Here is a 23,976-nt window from a genome sequence, read left to right as displayed (position 1 = left end):
TGATTCTGTTGTCAAATTTAGGTAAGCCTGTGTGAAATGTAGCCTCAGTTCACTCCTCTTATCTGTTAGGAATACCACTGGGGCAGACCTCTGTTGTAATGATGAGTGGTTACTGTTGCTTTTCTATCAGCATATACTGGTCTTTCTCTGGCATCCATGCCCTGCTAAAAAATCCAGCTTAAACCAGCCTAGGATGGTTGGCTTGTTTTAACTCATCGACCAGCCTGGTTTTATAGGGGTTTTGGCCATTTCCAGGCTGGTTTCCAGCCATTTTCATCCTAGTCTTAGGCCAAGACTTTTAGCTGGTCAGGCTGGAAAATAATCAGCTAAAACCAACTTGACCAGCCTGGTTTAAGCTGGACATAGCTGGTTTTGGCTGGGCTCCCAGCCTGGCTAGGCTGGTCAAGCTTGTTTTAGCTGGTCATCTCCCAGATTTGTGTGTGAAAATTCTAGTAGTAGATGTGCAGTTCTACTCAGAGCAGCCTCTTGGGCACACACACACACACACAAAATATGTCAAATTACTTACTTATTTTGTCACTTAAATCTTTCTACCCCTTTCAGCTGGTCAAATTCAGCTAGTCACTTTCACACGTTTATATGACTAAATCATACATACAAATAAAGGCCTAAATGCAATGGTTGCTTCCACGTGATTTGCTGATGTGCCAGCTCTTGAGGTACCACTAGGTGTCATAAATTGTTATTAAAAAAATTTAAGTTTCATCCAAGACCAGACTTGATGGGTGAGAGTATAAAGAAGAAATAAATAACAATTTATAACACGCGCAATCTGATTAATATCCAGTTTAACTGATAACATGATGAAAATGTTTTATATCATATTTCTGTTATATCAGTTGACATGTATGCAGTGAAGGACTGTCTCAAGCTTAGACCCGTCCAGATGTCTTCTTAAGGAGGAACTACCTTTATTAGCGTTGTCTTTTTCTGGAAACTAGTTGTGGCTTGTTGTCATCGCGTCCACTCATCTTCACAGGAAATTACACACCGTGCTGCCCACTGAGCGCTATAATCTCACCTAGAATCAACAAACATGCATTTTTCATATTTGTGCGACACGCAGCTGAGTATCTATATAATAGAAAATTGTATGAGATGCAAGTTAAGTATAAACCAAAGACTAAATAACCTTAAACAAGAAAATATCAATGAATAAATAATTTCAGTACTGGGTTGTGTATGGAAGGGCATCCTCTGCGTTATGCCAAGACGGTTCATTCCGCTGTGGGAACCCCTGATAAATAAGGGATTAAGCGGGATGAAAATAAATTAATGAAAATAAACACATAAATAGGGTAATTTCTTTAAAGGTCAGAGAGTGCACGCTTCAAGCTTGCAGCTAGTGCACCACTACGTGCAGGTTTTTTTTTTTTTTTTTTTTTTGCAGCATCACTGAATGGTCTGACGGCTTTTCTGTCCATCCCAGGTTTTGCGTCACACCTCGCCACCAAACTCTCTTTCAGGACTGGAGCTTTCATTCAGTTCTGTACAGGATTACAACTGACGCAGGACGTATTTGATATCTATTGTAAAAGGAGAAAAGTGACGCACATTTCAACTCTCAATATATTTCCCGTCGAGTGTGTGCCTGGGTAAGTGATTTTTCCCCCACATATTTTACAAATAGCTCTTTGTTGTTCATATTCAGAAGCAATACTGATTTTATAATTTGAGACTGGCTTTTTGTTCTATTATATCGGAATTAGAATTTGATAACCCTCAGAGATGTTTTATTTTTATTTGCTATTAATTCTTTATTTAATTAAAGCATCACATCTGTACATCATACCTTATCTGATTATGTAGCCTACTGTAGTATATGTGCATAGTATTAGGAGAGATAAAACTACTAATCCTTGTGGATTAGCCTACATACACAGCATAAAGACCACAAAACCAAATCTCTTGATTCTCAATGCTGGCTTGTTAAACTTTTTTCAGTACAAATATTTGTAACCCTTTTAAAGGGTGGCATATTTTAATATTAATTACATTTGGGCCTTATAACATAATTATAATTTCACCTTTTTAAAAAAGACTTTTAATTTTTGATTTACAGGCATCGTTTTAAAATAAATATATCAACATTTATGTGTAAAAGCATTGTTTCTTTCTGATAAATTTGGAGCCATAGTGTTTGCAGATCTTATATTTATATATAGGGCCTCTTTATTTGATGAAATGTATCGTTTGAAGTGTAGTCAAGTAAGAAATATTCACAAAAATACACACTAAATAATACTTTATATGAGTAGGCTGTAAGTTCCTGACAGTGGCTCTAGATTTTATGGAGGTGCATGTTATGTAACAATAACTCATACATTAAAATGCACAGAAACAGACTAAATGGTCGATGATTTGTGCTACAAATAAAAAAAAAAGGCCTTGGTCGCTTTAAGATTTGGATCCAATATGGACAAACACAACCACTGGGTTGAAACATGAAATTATTTTCAATTCATTTTTAATAATACAACACTTGTGTTTACCCATATTGCAATTAAATTTAGTTTGAAACAACTCAGAATGTTTTACCATGTTTCTGAAAGTTCTGATTGTTTCACTGATTAAAATGGGATCCAGCAGGATTTTCATTATACAGGCCTTTTCCACTCAGCACAGTTAGTCTTATGTGAACCACTCCTGCCTGTAGTGCTCTCTGTGGACTGAGCCAGGGATGTCTCTCTCTCTGACCTGGCTATTCACATTCTCTGATTTCGCTCTTCCTTTTGGTTCTGAACTCCTGGGACTTGCACCTAGAAAGTCAATTCAATGTGTCAGCACAATGCGGTCTCTCGGAGGAAACCAAATCCCAGCCTTTTACATAAGCTCCAAAATCTCAGCCAGATCAATATGACAGAGTAGGGGCCTCTCCTGAATGAGCAGGCAGTCTAAAGGGGTTTGCATTTCAAGAGGAAAGTACAGGAAGGCGCTCCCATTGGAGATTTTTTTTTTGACTCATATACTGTACACTCAGCGGTACACCTTAATATTACCGAGCTGGACTGCCTTTGGCCTTCAGAACTGCCCTAATCCTTCATGGCATAGATTCAACAAGGTACTGGAAATATTCCTCAGAGATTTTGGTCCATATTGACGTGATAGCATCATGCAGTTGCTGCAGATTTGTTGGCTGCACATCCATGATACAAATTTCCTGTTCCACCACATCCCATAGGGGCTTTATAGCATTGTTCTCTAGTGACTGTGGAGGCCATTTAAGTACAGTGAATTGGTAGTGCTGGAAGTAGCCATCAGAAGATGGTACCATCAGCCTGAACCGTTGATACAAGGCAGAATGGATCCATGCTTCCATGCTGTTGAACTTAAATTCTGACCCTACCACTCGAATGTCGCAGCAGAAGTTGAGATGACTCAGAACAGTTTAGCCATTCTCCTTTGACCTTTGCCATCAACACAGCATTTGCACCCACAGACCTGTCGCTCACTGTATATTTTCACTTTTTCGGACTATTCTCTGTAAACCTTAGAGTGGTTGTGTGTGAAAATCCCAGAAAATCAGCAGTTTCTGAAATACTCAGAATAGCCTGTGCACCAACAACCAAGGCACGTTGAAAATCATTTAAGTCACCTTTCTTGCCCCTTCTGATGCTCGATTTGAACTGCAGCAGATCGTCTTGACCATGTCTACATACCTAAATGCATTGAGTTGCTACCATGTGATTCGCTGATTAGAAATTTGCCTTAACTAGCAGTTGGACAGGTGTCCCTAATAAAGTGGCCAGTGAGTGCACTTTATTGACTATTAGCCACAATAAAATTAAAAGTAAAAGTGGATCAGAGTGTACTTTACATTACTTCTGATACAGTTGCAAATAAATGTCCTGTGCAACCCGTCCAAGGTCAAAGCGCCTATTTATTTAATAGTTTTAGGCTTTAGGCTTTTTTGGGATGGCAGAGAAGACGTCTGATCCTGGGTCAGTTAGTATCGGTATGGAGGAAAGCCTGTGTAATGGAGGATCCCAGCCGCAGGAAGCTCCACTGCTGACCCATCTAAAGAAGGTGGAGAACCACATCACAGAGGCGCAGCGCTTCTCTCACCTGCCCAAACGCACCACTGTGGAGCTGGAGTTCAAAGAGCTCTGCTACACCATCAGGGAAGGACCCTGGTGGAAGAAACAAGGTCAGTGGTGGTCACTTTACACATTCTAATCAATGTAACCATATATATTCTGTCCATCGATTGATATTGGTCATAATAAATTGTTCGTGACTTGTAGTTTTGAGCCTCATTTGTGTGAACAGACCTTGAGGATCATTGTAAAACGCAATCACCGTCTGTCTTCTATCACCACTATATACATTCAAGCCCCAAATTATTCACAACCATGGCAAATTCTGACTTAAAGTTACTTTTATTCAACCAGCAAGTATTTTTTGACTAGATATGACTCAGTCTTTTCTCAAAAGATTATAAGACGATGTACAAGAGGCATCATTGTGAAAATAATATATGGCTCAGCTTTTATTTACATTTAAACAAAAACTGTACGTCAGAATTTGCCAGGGGTATGAATAGTTTCTGGCTTGACAAAATATTTTTAGTGTTTTTAAATGACAAAAAAAATCTAAAGTTATTTATAGAAATCAAAAAATGAACTCAAAAATATATACAGCAGCTCAGATTAACAGAGAAATACCATCTGGAGAATAAAACTGAGCCTAAATGCTGATTACCCTTTGTCTTGATAAACCATTCTCCTGGTTGAAAATTTCAGTGGTACATTAAAATGATTCAGCTATATGCATGCTTAAATTATCAGATTTTGTTTACGATATTTGCATTTGAGAAGTTTAGCATTCAGGGGAGATTAAAATCGCATTAGGACAATGAAACAAAAGTAATGGAAACCTTTTCCTGTCAGACACTCAGATCTATTGATTTGCAGGTCACGTCATGAATGCTGGTGTCTCCTACCGATTACTGTTTTATCTGATGAAGCTGACACATGCACTTTCTAGTCTGCATGGGACAAAGATAGCAGTTAGTTTATTACTCTCTACGGCTACATCTGACATCAGTAAAGAGACCAACATTTCCATTAGAAATTGGCTCCTGACATCATTTTAAAGGGATAGTTTGCCCAAAAATAATAATTTCCTCACTTTACTTATTTTACTTAGTAGTTCCATGCCTTTATGAGTTCCTTTCTTCTGTTGAACACAAAGGAAGATATTTTGAAGAAGGCTGAAAACCAGTAAACACTGATATTCATAGTAAAAACAAATAATATGAAAGTTAATAGTTACAGGTTTCCAAAATTATTCAAAATATTTTTTTGTGTGTTTAACAGAAGAAAGGAAGTCAAAAAGGTTTGGAGCAAGTGAAGGGTGTGATCACAGAAATTTCAGTTGTGGCTGAGCTGCCTTTTTGTCTTTTTGAGCTTCTGAGCTGCTTATGCCTTGGTATTTATTCTTATATATTTTATAATAATAATAATAATAATAATAATAATAATTATTATTATTATTATTATTATTATTATTATTATTATATACACTGTAAAACCCAACAGTCAACTTTATCAAATGAAATTAGTGTAGTTAACCCAAAACTGACTAAAAGTTAATTCTACTCATTTGAAAAGAGTTTTTAAGAGTTTTCCTTACTTAAACTTAGATGGAGTAAGTTCACAGATTACTTTTTTTCTAGCTCAAATGGTTTGTTGGAATCAGTTTCCTCAAATGGTTTGAGTTGCCTTAACTTATTGGGTTTTTACCTTACTCAATTGGTTTGAGTTCTCTTCATTACTTGGGTTTTACTGTGCTCAAATTACTTCGTTTACTCAAATGTACTGTGCTACATGTCAGTGTGCTTAAAGGGTTACTTCAGCCAACAATTCTCTCTCTCTCGTGTAATTTCATCGCCTGAGACCTTTGTTCATCTTCAAAACACAAGCCAGGACCAGAAAAGCACCCAAAATTAGTTCAAATGTTCCATGTGACTTCAGTGGCTCAACTTTAATCATATGAAACCCAATGCACTCTCACATTCACACTCATACACTATGAGTGACCAATTTAGCTTATTTAATTCACCTACACCGCATCTCTTTGGACTGTAGGGGAAACTGGAGCACCCGGAGGAAACCCAGGTAAACATAAGGAAAACATAAGGAAAACAAGTTCCACACAGAAATGGCAACTGACCCAGCCGGATATTGACCCAGCGACCTTCTTGCTGTAAGGCGCCAGTGCTAACCACTGAGCCACAGCATTTTCATCCCCTGAGACCTTTGTTCATCGTCAAATCACAAGCCAGGACCAGAAAAGCTCCCAAAATTTGTTCAATCGTTCCAAGTGACTTCAGTGGCTCAAGTTCTATCATATGAAAATCAAAAAACACTTTTGTGCACCAAAAAATCGGTAAAAACAACTTTTTTCGCCATTTACTACAGGCAATACAATGCTTATGTGTTATACTGCTGACTCTTATGGCAATACACCAAATTGCCTGTCGTAAACATGCAAACACTGATGACCTGACATGGGGAGAAGATATAGGCAAACATATTTGTGTATTTACCATTTATTTTTGGGTACGCACAAAATTTTAGTTGAACCACTGGAGTTAGTGGTTCATTTTCTGGACTCTGGATGTCATGGGACCATAATTATGGATGACAAGAGAGCTCTAGTATTTCATCTAAAATATTTCAATTTGTGTTGTGGAGATGAACAAATGTATCAGTGGATTGGAATGACATGAGGGTGAGAATAACAAAATTTTCATTTTTGTATGAACTAACCCTTTAAGGAAATTACCACCAGGTGCCAGACTAACACTAATAACTGAGGTATCTCAAACTCATTTAGATCAATATCTTTTTCAAATATAATATTAAGGTTTCTTATGGACTTCAGAACATATGAAACATTCTTCCAAAAACGTACATTTTCACTAATAAAAAATGTGACAGGGACTTAAGCTTGTTGTAAAAAGCATACAGTTCAATAATAGAAGGCTTCCTTGATCACTGTCTGCTTCTCCTCTCAAATGACGTCACTTCTGAGTCATAGCCTTAAAGTGTATTGCACACATTTTATGGTGTATAATATAATATAATATAATATAATATAATATAATATAATATAATATAATATAATATAATATAATATAATATAATATAATATAATACAATAAAGGAATATTAATATAGGAAATTGTAGGTTGTTGTCTAATTTTGATCTACACTGTAGCTATATGACTCATCATTGACTCAAATGATTAATTCAGTAGTTTCATTCAAACAGATTCATTCTGAAAGGAAACACTACAATGTTTTGCAACAGTTTTTTTGTTTGACTATTTTCTTTGGCAAAACAGAAAAAAAGACATTTTACACATTACACAGTATTGTGTATTAAATGTAGCTCGCTTAATAATACGTTTGTGCTTTCGGAAGTATTGTTCAGTTCACTCTATATGAATAGTGACGTATGCAATAATGTCAGCTTATACATTGTTAAAACAATATCAACACCTAATGTAATAATGAAGGAAATAATTGTAATTTGAACATGTTTCATTGTGCCACCAATGATAAAATTATATAATTTCTGCATGTATGAGAATAATTCACTGGATAAAGAACATGGTTTTCTTGAGATTTGACTGTGAGAACAGCTTTTGGGCTGAAAGGTTTCTAATTAGGGCACTTACTTTGAAATACAGTAAGTCGCGCTTTGACAGTCCTGGGAGTGTGTGCTTTTTTATATAGATTTTAACTATAGCAGAATGACATAGTTTTTTTCTGTCTTTCTGATATCTTGGTGGACTCGCAGAAAGGTCATTGAGCAGACTTGTCCAGAGAGGTTTAATTAGCCACTGTACTTAAAGGTTTTGGAGCCTAATTCTCTCATCACCTTTATCACTTGCTTTCTCACATTTCTTAGCTTTTGAGAAAGTATTTAGTACAGTCATGAGGTTCAGGGATTAATGCATACTGCTTATTTGAAGAGATTAACTACCAGTGGACCATTTGTTTCAAAGGAGAACCATATGAGGCCAAGCATGCTTTTTTTTTGTCTTTGCAGGTTACAAGGCTTTGCTTAAGTGTCTATCTGGGAAGTTCAGCAGTCGGGAACTCATTGGCATTATGGGTCCTTCTGGGGCTGGAAAGTCTACACTGATGAACATCCTGGCAGGGTACAGGTGAGGGTAATAATAACAGTAATAATATTTATAGATTCATTAATTTTCCTTTGAGTTAGTCCCTTTATTTATCAGGGGCGAAATGAAAAATTCTACTATACTAATACTAAAAAAAGTCCCTGGCGTCTGATCAATATCTTTTATTACAATTGGCTAGCTTAATCTATTTACTTCCGGGAGGGGGTAGAAATCATGGGCTGTGCAATTTACTTTCAGAGGGAAGTTGAAATTGGGGAGCACGTAATTAGAGCTGTAAAGCTTAACTTTTTGATTGTAGGTGAAAAATCGAATCTGTTGGAGACATCCAATAGATAATTAGGTACCCAAAATGTCCACAGAGAGGGGGTGATCACCAGAATGGGGAAGTCCCAGAGTAAAATGAGAAAATATGATACACCGGCGTTTTGGGATATGAAAAAACTGTCTTTATGCTGTTTTCATCTGTTTTTATATTTATTGATTTCATTTTATTTAAACTTGTCTCTGTCATTCCTGTTTATGTAAAGCACTTTGAATTGCCACAGTGTATGAAATGTGCTATATAATTAAACTTGCCTTGCCTTAAATTTAATTACCAGTTATTAAATGAATTAGCATTACAATAAAATAAACACATGTAAACATAAATAAATGATAAATTATTCATTCATTCATTATCTTTTTGGCTTAGTCCCTTTATTAATCTGGGGTTGCCACAGCGGAATGAACCGCCAACTTATCCAGCATATTTTTTACGCAGCGGATGCCCTTTCAACTGCATCAATACACATTCATTTACACACATACACAACAGACAATATAGCCTACCCAATTTACCTGTACCGCATGTCTTTGGACTTGTGGGGGAAACTGGAGCACCCAGAGGAAACCCACGCGAACACAGGGAGAACATGCAAACTCCACACAGAAACGCCAACGGACCCAACCGAGGCTTGAGTTAGCGACTGTCTTGCTGTGAGGCGAACATGCTACCAACTGTGCCACCGTGCAGCAATTGCAAATTTAGATTAAATTGAAAAATAAATTGTTCTTTGATCAAATTTAATATAAAGAAAATTTAAATAAATTATCACTTTCTACATTTAACAAAAAAATTAAATCGTAAAAATAGATATAGTATAGGAAAAATAGATATAGTAGAATATAGTAATGCATTAAAATAATTACACTAAAAAAGGATAAATTAAATTCAGTTCAAATTTTAATCACAAATGTAATCTAAAATAAATTTTAAAATAGTTTTCTCAATAATATTTAATATTAAATATAAACTAAATTAAATCTATCTTGATTCAAATCTTGAACATTTAAAAATCTTGTTATGTGCTTTATAGGGAAACAGGGATGACTGGACAGATCCTAGTAAATGGAAAGCTCCGAGACCCCCGAACCTTTCGTAAAATGTCCTGTTACATTATGCAAGAAGACAAATTGCTGCCTCACTTGTCAGTTCAAGAAGCAATGATGGTGAGTCTCCAGGGTGAATAATGTGGTAAAGGATGCCCCCTAGTGCTGATTTGATGCTAATGCTTATAATACAGTCACATGCAAAAGAAAATGACTGATTTCTCCACTGTTTGTAAGGTATCAGCCAACCTGAAGCTGAATGAAAGCTCAGAGGTGAAAAAAGAGCTGGTAGGTGAAGCTTATCTCCTTGGAAGCTGCACCGGTATGCTTGCTTGCCTTTAAAATTCAGCTCCTTCCTTTGTGTTTATGCTGACCTGTAGATAAAAGAAATCCTGACAGCACTGGGACTTCATGAATGTGTCCACACTCGTACCGTGTCTCTGTCTGGTGGTCAGTGTAAGAGACTGGCTATTGCCCTTGAGCTAGTAAACAACCCTCCAGTCATGTTCTTTGATGAACCCACTAGGTAATGATACACTCAGACATGCATAAAACAGCATTATTTAGATGCTTGTGACATTAAAAGCTGTACTGCAGGAATTGTTCGTTTTGTATTTCAGTGGTTTGGATAGTGCCTCCTGTTTCCAGGTAGTGTCATTGATGAAGTCTTTGGCACAAGGAGGCCGGACCATCATTTGCACCATTCACCAGCCCAGTGCCAAACTCTTTGAGATGTTTGATAAGGTAAATAAAAAGGCATGTGCAAGTCTTCATTTTCAGAAGCTGAAAGCTTTTTGGATCATCTTTTTTGTTTCTTGGTTTGCTTTACAGCTCTATATTTTAAGCCAAGGCCAATGTATATACAAAGGAAGTGTCCCATACCTGATTCCTTACTTGAGAGGACTGGGTCTTCACTGCCCCACATACCACAATCCCGCAGATTTCAGTAAGTTAGTCATTCAAATAAAGTGGCCACTTTATTAGGTACACCTAATTGATACTCTGTTTTGCCTTAAGAACTGCTTTAATTTTTCATTGAATTGATTTCTCAGGTATTTTGGTCAATATTGATGTGATGGCATCATGCAGTTGCTTAAGACCAATACAAATCCATAAAATCGTCTGTAACAAAGATGCTCTATTGGTATTTCTTATTGCTCAGATTATAGCCAGCAGCTAGCTCTCTGCAAGTCTCCAGTGTTGCCCAAGTCTGTCAGTGAGGCCAGCAGAGGTTAACCTGCGCTATGTATGGGTCTCAACGCCCCAGTATAGTGAAGGGGACACTATACTGTCAGTGAGCACCGTCTTTCAGAAATAAAAATTAAACCAAGGTTTTGACTTTCTGCGGTCGTTAAAAATCTCAGGATATCGTTCAAAAAAAGTTGGGGTGTGTTCCTGGTATCCTGGCCAAATTTGCCCTCTGGCCTCATGCTGGTATACATCAAGCTGGTCTGAGGTTTGGTGGAATATGGCTGCCGTCACGTTATCCAGGTGGATGCTGCAGACTGGTGGTGAAGAAAAACTAAATAAATTTCCCTAAAATAATACACTTTAAGTACACAGAAAAGCACTTTATAAATGTGGGTAATTACTATTGTCATTTTTAAGAAACCAGTTAGATATTATATGAGCTTTATAAGATGGCACATTATCCTGCCAAAAGTAGCCATCACAAGATGTACACAGTGGTCATAAAAAAAGACATGGTCATTGATAATACTCAGGTTGGGTCTGGGCTGAGAGTGCTTTTCCACTGCATGTTATGGCGCAATTTAGTTCAGGATGGTTAACTTTTGGGGGCTCTTCTGCTGTGTTCCTTACCAAGTACCTGGTACTTCTTAGTTCCACCTTGGTGGATGTGACAATTTGGCCTGTCACAATATCTATTTTTTCATTCATTCATTTTCTTGTCGGCTTAGTCCCTTTATTAATCCGGGGTTGCCACAGCGGAATGAACCGCCAACTTATCCAGCAAGTTTTTACGCAGCAAATGCCCTTCCAGCCGCAACCCATCTCTGGGAAACATCCACACACACATTCACACACACACACTCATACACCACGGACAATTTAGCCTATCCAATTCACCTGTACCGCATGTCTTTGGATTGTGCGGGAAACCGGAGCACCCGGCGGAAACCCACGTGAACGCTGGGAGAAGATGCAAACTCCATACAGAAACGCCAACTGAGCCGAGGCACGAACCAGCGACCCAGCAACCTTCTTGCTGTGAGGCGACAGCATACTGCGCCACTGCTTCGCCCCATATCTATTTTTTGTTGTACAATATTGTGCACTAAAATCTATTGCGATAAACAATATTATTGTTATTTTAAGAACATTTTATCCCACTCATTATGTAATCCCAGAATGACAATATAGTAGCATCTTATGTAACATTTCGAATGAGAGTCAGAGAGGATCCAAATGCAAGTGACAATGTTTACTAGAATCTGACAATAAAACAAATAGTGCCAGGCTAGATGAACGCAGAACACAGGACAGGAACAGAACGAGGAAACCAGATCCAGACAAACTCCTCAGGGCCTGAGCACAGACAGCACAAACATAAGTGATAGTAACGAACTGACACAGACACACAAAAGCGTTGCACAGATAAAGGCACCACGATGAGCCTCAGCTGGCGAACTAATCAGACCAACTGAGTGACGTCATAACACGTTAGCATAACAAATCCACATGGACAACCAAAACAAAACAAACCCACGTGATCAAACATACACTCCGGAGAAGCGCACAAACCTGCAACCGTGACATCTCATTGCAAGTTCACTCTTCCAAAGAAGACATAATATTTTATATATATATATTTTTAAAGATTTATTTTTGACCTTTATTAGATAGGACCGTTATGAGACAGGAAGCAAAGTGGGAGAGAGAGAGAGGGGGTAGGGAAATGTTGTCAAGCCGGGATTTGAACTCACAACACACTGATGTGCTATTGCACCATATGTCAGCACACATAACCACTAGGCTATTGCACCAACATAATATTTCGTTTTTTAAGAAAATCTAATTGAATTATATTTATTTTATTAGGCATTGCAATCAGAATTTAAAAATATCTATCCTAGATAAATATTCATAAAAGTTAATTAAAAAAGCAAGATAAAATGTAATAGAGGCTTTGATATCTGCTGCCAGATCTATTTTTAGTTGTCAGACACCCACATGAAAATATACTAAAGTCCTTTATAGTAGATATTATTGTTTTTTTTCAACCAAAATTACACTGACACCTTTAATAGAAATAGAGACAAATCAGTGCAATCAGCTAAAATGATGCTAGAATTGATGCTAGACCTCACCAAGAATGATTGAGGTCATGACCATGTGTTGTCTGATAAGTCGATTTATCGTCACAGTACTTGTGACCACTACCAAAAACATGATGTATACACCAAGAGAATCACTAAAGTTTGAAAGCTATTACTAGTAGCCTTCTTGTGTTGGCCATTCTGTTCTCTGTATACTGTTCCCTGCTTCCTGTTAAATTTCTGGTCTTTCTCCATACTGTTCTTGAAGGCAAACACACAATAAAATGTTTAGAGGAATAAAGTGGACTGACAGCATAGTAAAACATGTCTCTCATGTGACACTGACACTGTGCACTCACAGTATGCTCTAGGGGCAAACATTTTTCACCCTGCATGAGCATGCCTGGACTGTTTAAACAAGACAGGATGGATCAATGCTTTTGTGTTGTTTATTCCAAATTAAAATCTTAGTTCCAAACTTTTTAGCATAAATTTCATAATGGATGTGTTGTGTGTTTAGAGTTGTTCAGGTTGTAACTGGTGGTTATTTGAGTTACTGCTGCCTTTCTATCAGCATGAGTCTATTCTTTCTCCTCTGACTAGTCACATCAACAAAGAGCTCTCATTGATTATTTACTCTTTTCTCACTATTATCTGTTAACCCTAGAGCTGCTTGTGTGAAAATCCCAGTACATCAGCAGTTTCTGAAATGCACGGCCTACTCATATTGACAACGACAACCATGCAACATTCTTAAACCAGCTTTCTTCCTCATTCTGTTGCTCAGTTTGAAATTCTGCAGATTATCTTGACCACCTACATGGCTAAATACACAGAGTAGCTGTCATGTGATTGGCTAATTAGATATACATGCATGTTTCTATTGTATACATGCCATAAGCATCATGCAATCTCTTCTGTTTTGTGTCCAGTCATTGAAGTAGCCTCAGGAGAGTACGGAGACTTAAACCCAGTCTTGTTTGAGGCTGTTCAGGGTGGCATGTGTGCTCTGGAGGAAAAGTGCAACTGTATCGACAAAACCACCGTAACCTCATGCGCTGCAAAATGTGTCAAAGTGAGTGATGCTATTCTCAGTATTAGCCAAGATAGCATGTTATGCTTACGTGCAGAAACTGTGGTCAGGATGTTTGCTACACAAACTCGCCTACTGTGTTCTAAAGCTTCTTTCATAAGCCCCTATATGGGTTTCAACTATATAACAGTTTTTTTAATTCATGTTTTGATGAGAGCTGTCTCCCAAAGATACGATTACGTATTAGATAATTGAAAGCCTGTTCTTGGCAGAAGAGTACATGAACTGTCACTGACACCTGCTTTAAATAGTAAAAGCTGTCTATTGCAGACGATCCATGCTTTAGGATAACCTTTTATATTTATCTATTTTTCAGTTACTAATTTTGCTTTTCTCCATTTGCTTTTACAGGACCCGGGGCATGTTGAGAGTCATACGTTTGCGACAAGCTCTCTGACTCAGTTCTGCATTCTTTTCAAAAGAACATTCATTACAATATGCAGAGACCAGGTACAGTGTTGTCTCAGTCTTATACATTAGCTTAAGCTTTATGGACAGGAAGACATAATGCTGCCTTACAAATCGACATACCAAAAAAAACATTCATTTATTTGTTTCTATTTTTGTTTAATGTAATATACATTTTTTACTAGTAACCAAACCATTTTTACAAACTAGGTATTAAATTAGTAAGAAAGTGCTTAGAGGTCTGTAGAATTGAACTATGTAAAATGGTAATAGATGAAATGTATTTAAATATGTGAACATTAAATTTCAAGGTATATACATGTTGAGTATAAATAACATCAAAAAGTAATATTAAGTATTATTCTTATAATGTTTTAAATTTTTAATTGTTAAATATTGTATAAAACTATATTATCATTATTTTATTATTTACAAAAATAATAAGGCAACGCGGTAGCGCAGTAGGTAGTGCTGTCGCCTCACAGCAAGAAGGTTGCTGGTTCGAGCCTCGGTTGGGTCAGTTGACATTTCTGTGTGGAGTTTGCATGTTCTCCCCGCATTTGCGTGGGTTTTCCTCCGGGTGCTCCGGTTTCCCCCACAGTCCAAAGGCATGCGGTACAGGTGAATTAGGTAGGCTAAATTGTCCGAGGTGAATGAGTGTGTATAGATGTTTCCCAGAGATGGGTTGCAGCTACAAGGGCATCTGCTGCATAAACCATGGGCTGGATAAGTTGGCTGTATATTTTGCTCTGGTGACCTCAGAATAATGAAGGGACTAAGCCAAAAAGAAAATGAATAAATAAATGAACAAAAATAATAATAATAAAAAATAAAAGTGATATCACAAGGGTATCACAGTAAATATGTGAATTAAATGTCAAAGAAAACATTACATAACGTTTAAAACAACAACAGGTAACATAAGAGCAAATTGCTAAATAAACAAAAATAATATAAGCGGTGTGTAAGTCAAAGGAAGTCAAATGAAAAAGGTCCTCCAAAGCAGTTTCTCTTATGCATATTTGCAGTTGCTTAAATAGGCCATAAGATTAGCCACACCTGCTCGTAATGATTCACCTATTAAGAAAAGAAAGCAAAAGCCAAGAAACAGAACAAACCAATCATAAACCCATAATAATATGAATACAAATCTGATCTTTAATTTGTATTTTATATTGGTTTCACTTCAGGGGATTGGTTGGGCCATTCTACACCTTGATTTTCTGTCTCTAAAAGCATCTGAAAGTTTAGTTAACTGTGTTTTGGATGTTTGTCTTGCTGAAATTTGCTGAAATTTTTACCATCCTGCTAATGGAGATGTTGGACTGAAGTCGCTTACAATTCATTTACAATGACGAAGAACCAAAGGTTGCTGAATAACTACTAAAAGATTTTAGTTGTTAATTACTATAATAATTAAAAACTAGATAATAGTTTTAATAACTCATTTCTAATAACAGATTAATTTTATCTTTGACATGATGACAGTAAATAATATTTGACAAGATATTTTTCAAGACACATTCATACAGCTTAAAATGCCATTTAAAGGCTTAATTAGGTTAATTAGGTTAACTAGGCAGGTTAGGGTCATTAGGCAATTTATAGCATAATGATGGTTTGTTCTGTAGACTATCAATAAAATATAGCTTAAAGGGGCTAATCATTTTGTCCCTAAATTGGTTTTTAAAAAATTAAAAACTGCTTTTATTCTAGCCGAAATAAAACAAATAAGACATTCTCCAGAAGAAAAAATATTATCAGACATACTGTGAAAATGTCCTTGCTCTGTTAAACATCATTTAAGAAATATTTAATAAAAAGAAAAAAAATTAAAAGAAGAGCTAATAATTCTGACTTTAACTGTATATGTGCCTTATAATTCAGCAAATAACCAGTAATTGAGTTTTCTCAATTTAAGTAGGTCTTTAAAATTTCATCAAAACAGAAACAAATTTTTAAATGTTAACAGATGTATTTAGGTCACACATTACTGAAAACTGTAACATGAATAATAATTTGTATTAGCACGTGGAAACTGGTTGTTTTGTATTTTTCTATGAAAAATATCAAATAAAATATTTACTGTCATCATGGCAAAGATAAAATAAATCAGTTATTAGAAATTAGTTATTAAAACTATTATGTTTAGAAATGTGTTGAAAACATCTTCTCTCCATTAAACAAATTGGGGAAAAAAATAAGCAGGGGGCTAATAATTCTGACTTCAACTGTATATATGTATAGCTACTTCATTTTTACTGTTTGCAATAATGCCAACTGAACATGTTTTTATTTTTATTTTTGTCATATAGGTTTTGACACATCTGCGGCTAATGTCGCATATCTCCATTGGAGTGCTGATAGGCCTTCTATACCTCAATATTGGCAATGATGCCAGCAAAGTCTTCAACAACACTGGCTTCCTCTTCTTCTCAATGCTCTTTCTCATGTTTGGAGCACTGATGCCTACAGTTCTTACTTGTAAGTTGGTGAAGAAACACATCACAGGCACATTTCACTACCAACCCATTGCAGCATTTCAATTTTGGGTCTAACATCACGTCCAACATTCACTCAGGGGAAGTGAAAATGGTTTTTGCTGTAATTTTCTGTCCTGCTTTCAGTTCCCCTAGAGATGGCTGTGTTTCTAAGGGAACACCTGAACTACTGGTACAGCCTAAAGGCTTACTATCTAGCAAAGACAATGGCTGACATTCCCTTCCAGGTGAGCGAATGCCTGTCTGAGCCATATCGACACCATTTTATGCTTGATATGAGCTGAGCATACTGTAGCGAATGTTTAATGCAATGTTAATCAGGGCCCTTTATAACAATGGCTCTTCCACAGGTCCTCTGTCCCATTATGTATTGCAGTATTGTGTACTGGATGACTGAACAGCCTCCAGAGGCAAGCCGCTACTTGTTGTTTTTGGCTTTGTCGATCTGTACAGCTTTAGTAGCCCAGTCTCTAGGGCTCCTAGTCGGTGCTGCCTCCACATCTCTTCAGGTACAGCTACTGTGTCACTCTTTGGCCCCCAGGGCTCCAGGCTACACAAAAACATTTACAACCATTTAAAATCTAGTGTCCATTTGCATTTTTGTCATGTTAAGACCAAATTTATATGTTTTTTTTCTGCGTACGTTTTACATGACATCATTTGGTTTCAGTAGAACCAAACAGACCACGATAATATAAAGGGGGTTATAAAATACATCCAAGTTTAAATAATTAACAAAGACGTTATCCTGATCTTAACTTTTTGAGTAAATAATGCAAATACAGGACAAAGATTGTATTTTCAAAAATGCTATTATATTAAGCATATTTTGAAAGGTTACACTGTATTTTCTTTACATGTTTTTACTTACGCCAGTGCTTTGGTCCCACAAGTCCCCATTATTCAGAAATAGTTTTTAACTATCTAGGCCCAAAATCTAATGCATTAAGAGTGTGTTCGAATACACTTTTGATATTTTAAGGATGAAAAAATATTATTTGCGCCATGGCACATGGTCTAACAGGGTTGTGATTAATCTCCTAATGAGTTATGGGTTTGTTTTGAGCATAATGTGCAATAAATCAATCAGAGTCTCATCTCCCATTCGCTTTAAGAGTCAGTTGTTTCGCGCCTAAGTGCATTTGCTATTTACATAGCAGACTTGACAAACTAAATGCTTCACTAGCGGGAAAACAGTTAAACAGACCATCTGCGCGAGGATAAAGAATGAGCTTCCTCCATTCGGCCTCTTTACATTTTCTTGAGATTACTCTTACTCTTTTCTTCACTACTTTACTTTTGTGAAAACTGTGTTGTACGCACTCCACTGAAGATATCCATTAGCCTAAATATTTAATTTAATTTGTTAAAAAATATAAAATATTAAATATAAAATATTTCTTAATTAAGTTCTAATTTCCATCAAATGAATAAATGAACAATAATAAAAAAGTGTGGTCAAAAACTTATATCCAAACCAGTGGTCATCAAGCTTGTTCCTGGAAGGCCGGTGTCCTGGAGATTTTAGCTCCAACCCTAATCAAACACACCTTAACAAGTTAATCAAGGTCTTTCTAGGTATACTTGAAACATCCAGGCAGATGTGTTGAGGCAAGTTGGAGTTAAATCCTGCAGGGACACCGGCCCTCCAGGACCGAGATTGGTGACCCCTGATCCAAACCCACGTCCTGTTCTTATGCCCCATATAGTGATGCATACGTCTCCAAAACGTGACAGGAGGACAAATCTAAACTTGTTTTTAATGAAACAAATATAAATACGCATATAATAAATAATGCTGCTAATAATAATAATAACATTATAATAAAAATGCAAATTGTCATGAATAAAAAAGCAATTGTAACATTTTAATCCTTCATTATTTTCATATGTAAAGATATTTGTGTTTTGCTCTACATCCTGTGCGTATTAGGGATTTGCTATTCAAATAACGTGGTGCAAAACGTAAAAATTAGGGTTGCGCTGGCCTGAAAATAGCAAAAAAATGCACCAAGTACGTCTTGCACCTCGCTTTATTACACCGTGTGTATGATAGGGCACCAAAACTATTTGCCAAAAAAAATTTTGTTACCTGAAAAAAATGTACTTAAAGGAAACAACAATCACCGAAAAGCTAACTGAAATAAAATAATAATTTAGCAAAGATAAATAATTATTTTCAGAATAATAAGCACTCATTCTGTGGCGTAATATCTGACATGTGGCTGTCTGGAAAAGTACCTAAATCTATCAACATATGTATAATGTATAATATTATTACGTTTGTTTTTTATTTGCTAAAACATGTAAACTAGGCATGTTTTGATACGGTATGATGGTTGATATTAAAGGGGACCTATTATGCAAAAATCACTGTCCAAAGGAGTTTAAACCCAGTTGTGTGGCAACAGTGTGTGAATATAACCAGTTTCTAATATTACAATTTTAATCATTACATTTTGTTGACAATAAATATATATGTATATATATATATATATATATATATATATATATATATATATATATATATATATATATATATATATATATATATATATATATATATATATATATATATATAAATTAAACTTGATTAAAAACAGTCTGCAGAAACACTTTAATTGATTGACATTCTCTTATTAGCATAATCAGCCCTGAGTGAGAAGATAATGTTATCAACTAACAGAACTATAAATGTGGACTTTTAGGATGCTCAAATGTACACCAGAACCTCCATAGACTGCCTTTTTCAAAGGACACTTCATTTCACAATTTTAAGTTTTCACAGTGATAACGTCATTCCTGTTTTGAATCAGATGCTATGCTAATGCACAGGCGTTTGTAAAGAGCACAATCTTATTTATATTTCAGAGAGTTATAAAACATTATTTGTTGGGGTAGATAACTTCACATACACACTCTAGGGACATAAGACAACTATTGAGTCAATGAATGATGACTTTACAAAATTGTCATCATTCATTCATCTTCTTCACGGCTTAGTCCCTTTTATAAGAGCCATAAGTTCATTGTTTGATTTATGTTAAATTAATAATAATGTATAAAGCAAACTTGAAAATATTTTACTAAAAGTAATTTAATTTTTTATATAAAGCATACGCTAATGTCACTTCCGGGAAAAAAGAAGTGTCATGGAGATGGAAGCAAGACCAAGTTTTTGACCGTGTAATATAGTTCAGTTAAGTTGTTATTAAACGTGTTCGAAATGACATCACTGGGCTGTCTTATGTTACCCGCGTTCAAATCCTGCAAATTCAAAGAGAGAAACAAAACAAGAAGAGACGAATTGATGGCACATATACCTTTATTTATCTGGGATCGAAATTCCGGAATAAACTGCCAACTTATCCAACATCTGTTTCATGCAGCGGATCACTAGGAAACACTCATACACTCTCAAGCACACACATACACTACGGGCAATTTAGTTTACTCAATTCACCTACAGCAAATGTCTTTGGTTTTGGAGGAAACCCGAACACCCATGCCAACACGGGAAGAACATGCAAACTCCACACAGAAATGCCAACTGACCCAGCTGAGGCTCGAACCAGCGACCTTCTTGCTGTAAGGCAATAGTGCTACTCACTTCGCCACCATGACGCCTGAATTTGTCATAATTTTTACTTTAATTCAATGGATTTGTATATTTTTTTGAGTTTTGTGTTTGTTCAAACGATTATTTTATATATTACTAAGCTGTGCAAACACAAATCATTGCTCTAGTCGAAACTAAGTGTGTTAAGCTAGATCTACTCAAATTTAATCTGAAACCTACAAAAAGTGATCACAAAATAAAAATGAACTAAACAAACAAAACCAATAATGAAAGGAACACAAAGTAATTTTACCTCTAAATGTAATTTTTCGGTCTGGAGCCCTGCTTTGGTTTCTAATAACATTTTGAAAGGTCTTGGAATTGACTACTTCTTGAATACTTTGTATCTTCTTCACAGGTGGCCACATTTGTAGGTCCAGTTACAGGTATTCCAGTCCTTCTCTTCTCTGGTTTCTTTGTAAACTTCGACACCATTCCAGAATACCTACAATGGAGTTCTTATGTGTCTTATGTCAGGTAAGCTCTTTGTGTCTTATTCTGTGTGTTTTCACCATGCAGTATCATTTTCATGTTTGTATTGATGTGTTTATGACAGATACGGATTTGAGGGGGTGATTTTGTCCATTTATGGGATGAACCGAACCGAGCTCGAGTGTCCAGGGAGGGTCTGCAAGTTTCAAAGACCTGAGGAAGTTCTGCAGTTGTTGGATGTAGAAGATGCCAAGCTCTACATGGACTTCATCGTACTGGGGATTTTCTTCGTCATCCTACGACTCGCCACATATGTGGTTCTTCGGTACAAAATCAAGTCAGAGCGATAATGTTCAAGCCTTGTGGGCTGATTTCAGACTACAGTAATAACCATTTCCAAAGGTGTCATTCTCTGCTCAGGAAGGTCAGATTGATTTGATTTATTTGATCATTTTGGTGTACTGGTTTTTGTTTTTCATTTGGGTGAAATTAATCAATTGGTTGTCGATGTAATTGGCTTTAAAAATTGGAATATGTATTTTTTTATGTGTTTTAATGTTACTGATGCAGTACCATCATGTGTCAAAAGAACTAAATCTGTTTTATGCAGGGATGAAATTAAAAATAAACTTGATACTAAATGTAAATTTGCAAATGATCATTTACTGAACTTTTTAGTGTTCATTGTGGCAACTCATTTAACTCACACTAACACTGGTGTTTTCACTTGAACACTTATTAGAGTAAATTTTATGTTTGTTTTTTTCAGTTTCAGACATCATGAACATATTTTAGCCTTAGATGAGGATGTTTACATTTTATTGCACAAGTCAGAAAATGGTTTTAATTCAAACCAGAAGACTGCAAAGGTTCACACCGTGCCTGTGTTTCTATTAAACCATTTGTTCAAACTTTTTGTACAGTAGATTTTATAATAGTTTTCTTTTTTTAATTATTAGCATTTTTGTCTACAGATTGTATGTAACACCCTGGTGCTACAATTAATGTATTAAAAAACAAGTTGTAATTTTTTTAGAGAAACATATGTATATCAGAAATGTACTACATAACAGCACTCTGCCAAATGACCTGTATAGTGTGTTTGGAAATAAAATGTTTGAGATCTACCATGAAGCGTTTCTCTTATTTTTGAGTTTTAGTTCCCACATGGAAAAAAAAACCCTAAATAAACATATGTTTTATTGTAGGTTTTGATATAGGTTTTTAATATACAGTTGAAGTCAGAATTATTAGTCCCCTTTTTAATTTTCTTATTTTTTAAAAATATTTCCCAAATCATATTTAACAGAGCAAGGAAATTTTGACAGTATGTCTGATAATATTTTTCTTCTGGAGTCTTATTTGTTTTTATTTCGGCTACAATAAAAGCAGTTTTAAATCTTTTAAAAAACATTTTAAGGTCAAAATTATTAGCCCCTTTTAGCAATATATACATTTTGATAGTCTAAAGAACAAACCAAAGTTAGACAGTAACTTGCCTAATTATTCTAACCTGCCTAGTTAACCTGATTAACCTAATTAGGCCTTTAAATGTCACTTTAAGGTGTAAGAAGTGTCTTGAAAAATATCTAGTAAAATATGCTGTACTGTAATCATGTCAAAGATAAAATTAATCAGTTATTAGAAATTAGTTATTAAAAAACTATCATGTTTAGAAATGTTAAAAAAACTCTTCTCTTCGTTAAACAGAAATAGGCTGTTTTGCTATATTATGTGTACAAATATCATTCATACATGCATATGTGTATCTATATAGGTTCATATGCATGTATATATGTGTGCACATATATGTTCACCTATATGTTTACCAGTATATTATTAAAATTATTAAAATCCATAACTGCTAGACAACATTTTCAATACATTTGCATTTTTTATTTACTCAATTTATTTATTCATTTTATTTACTCATTTTATTTATTCAATCAAATAGTACAAGAACAAAATATACGAGAACAAAAATAAGACAAAACTGAATAGAAAAAAACAACAAACCATTTTGTTATACATTTCCTTCTTTTCCACCATCTTCATAAAAGAAAGAATTGTCATTGAATGTTTCAGGAAAACATAGCTTTCCATTACCTATCATTTATTTGCCATAGTTAAATTCCATAACATGCCAATTACATGTGATACCAATTTCAATTATTTGCACATACTTCAGTTTTTTTTGGCTTTTTTAGTTATAAGTTATTGCCTTGATAATAGAAAATATGAGATAGGCATCATGTATGACAGTTGCCAAAGTGAGATATGAGCTATATAGGAGACATATCTTGTATGTACATATAGGGCTTAAACGTGGATATAAAAACGCAACACAGGAGACCTATGGCCTGTATATGCACATATATGCACATCAGTTTTGCCTATATGTGGCATATTTATGAACAGATGCAATGAATATATATGTGCATACTGTATATATATATATATATATATATATATATATATATATATATATATATATATATATATATATATATATATATATATATATATATATATATATATATATCTTTTTAAGTGTGTTTTCATATTGGGTCAGATTAGAACTAAGTACTTTATTAATTAATAATCAACATGTTATCAGTCAGCACATTTAGGTTTTTCCCTGAACGCTATCTCATTAAACTAAAACAGCATACGCAAAAACAAACCGCAGCCACACCTGTTTCTTTCGAAGATCCTTTCTGAGAATCATTTTACCACGAATCCCTTGGAGCAACAAAGGGTTTACACTAATGGAAGCTTTCATCTTGAACCCCTATACAGGTCAATATGTAGAACTTGTTAGACTTGATACTGAAAATTGTGTAAGTATGATCCAGTTTGTCCAAATAAAACAGATTTTTTTCAGATTTATAAAGTGTTTGAAATAAATTGAGGCAAGGTTGAAAACATAATATGATTTTGCTGTCTGAATACACAATAGTGACTGAAAATTCAACAAAAAGCCCCAAAACTCGAAGAAAGCTAGTTGAAGCTGTTGGGGGGATTTAAAAATGCTAACTCCGAACTTATCTTTACTATGTCTGTTTTATGGCTTTTATAAAGTCATTAGCATTTAATTT

At 35.4% G+C, this 23,976-nt stretch overlaps 1 protein-coding gene across 1 annotated transcript; it reads left to right on the top strand.

The window, feature by feature from the left end:
- Positions 1-1,590: 1,590 nt before the first annotated feature.
- On the top strand, positions 1,591-22,005 carry abcg4b (ATP-binding cassette, sub-family G (WHITE), member 4b). The gene is given in 15 exon segments (NM_001111212.1): positions 1,591-1,616; positions 3,913-4,168; positions 8,083-8,200; positions 9,535-9,667; positions 9,785-9,835; positions 9,928-10,073; positions 10,168-10,291; positions 10,379-10,493; positions 13,758-13,900; positions 14,270-14,368; positions 16,642-16,810; positions 16,954-17,054; positions 17,178-17,336; positions 20,805-20,923; positions 21,003-22,005. Coding segments are annotated over 14 exon segments (1,935 nt in total). The 5' UTR covers positions 1,591-1,616; positions 3,913-3,936; the 3' UTR covers positions 21,229-22,005.
- The last annotated feature ends 1,971 nt before the right edge of the window (positions 22,006-23,976 follow it).

This window comes from Danio rerio, chromosome 15, assembly GCF_049306965.1.
Source record: "Danio rerio strain Tuebingen ecotype United States chromosome 15, GRCz12tu, whole genome shotgun sequence".
NCBI classification, from domain to species: domain Eukaryota; kingdom Metazoa; phylum Chordata; class Actinopteri; order Cypriniformes; family Danionidae; genus Danio; species Danio rerio.
This window is presented reverse-complemented; position numbering and strand designations above follow the sequence as displayed.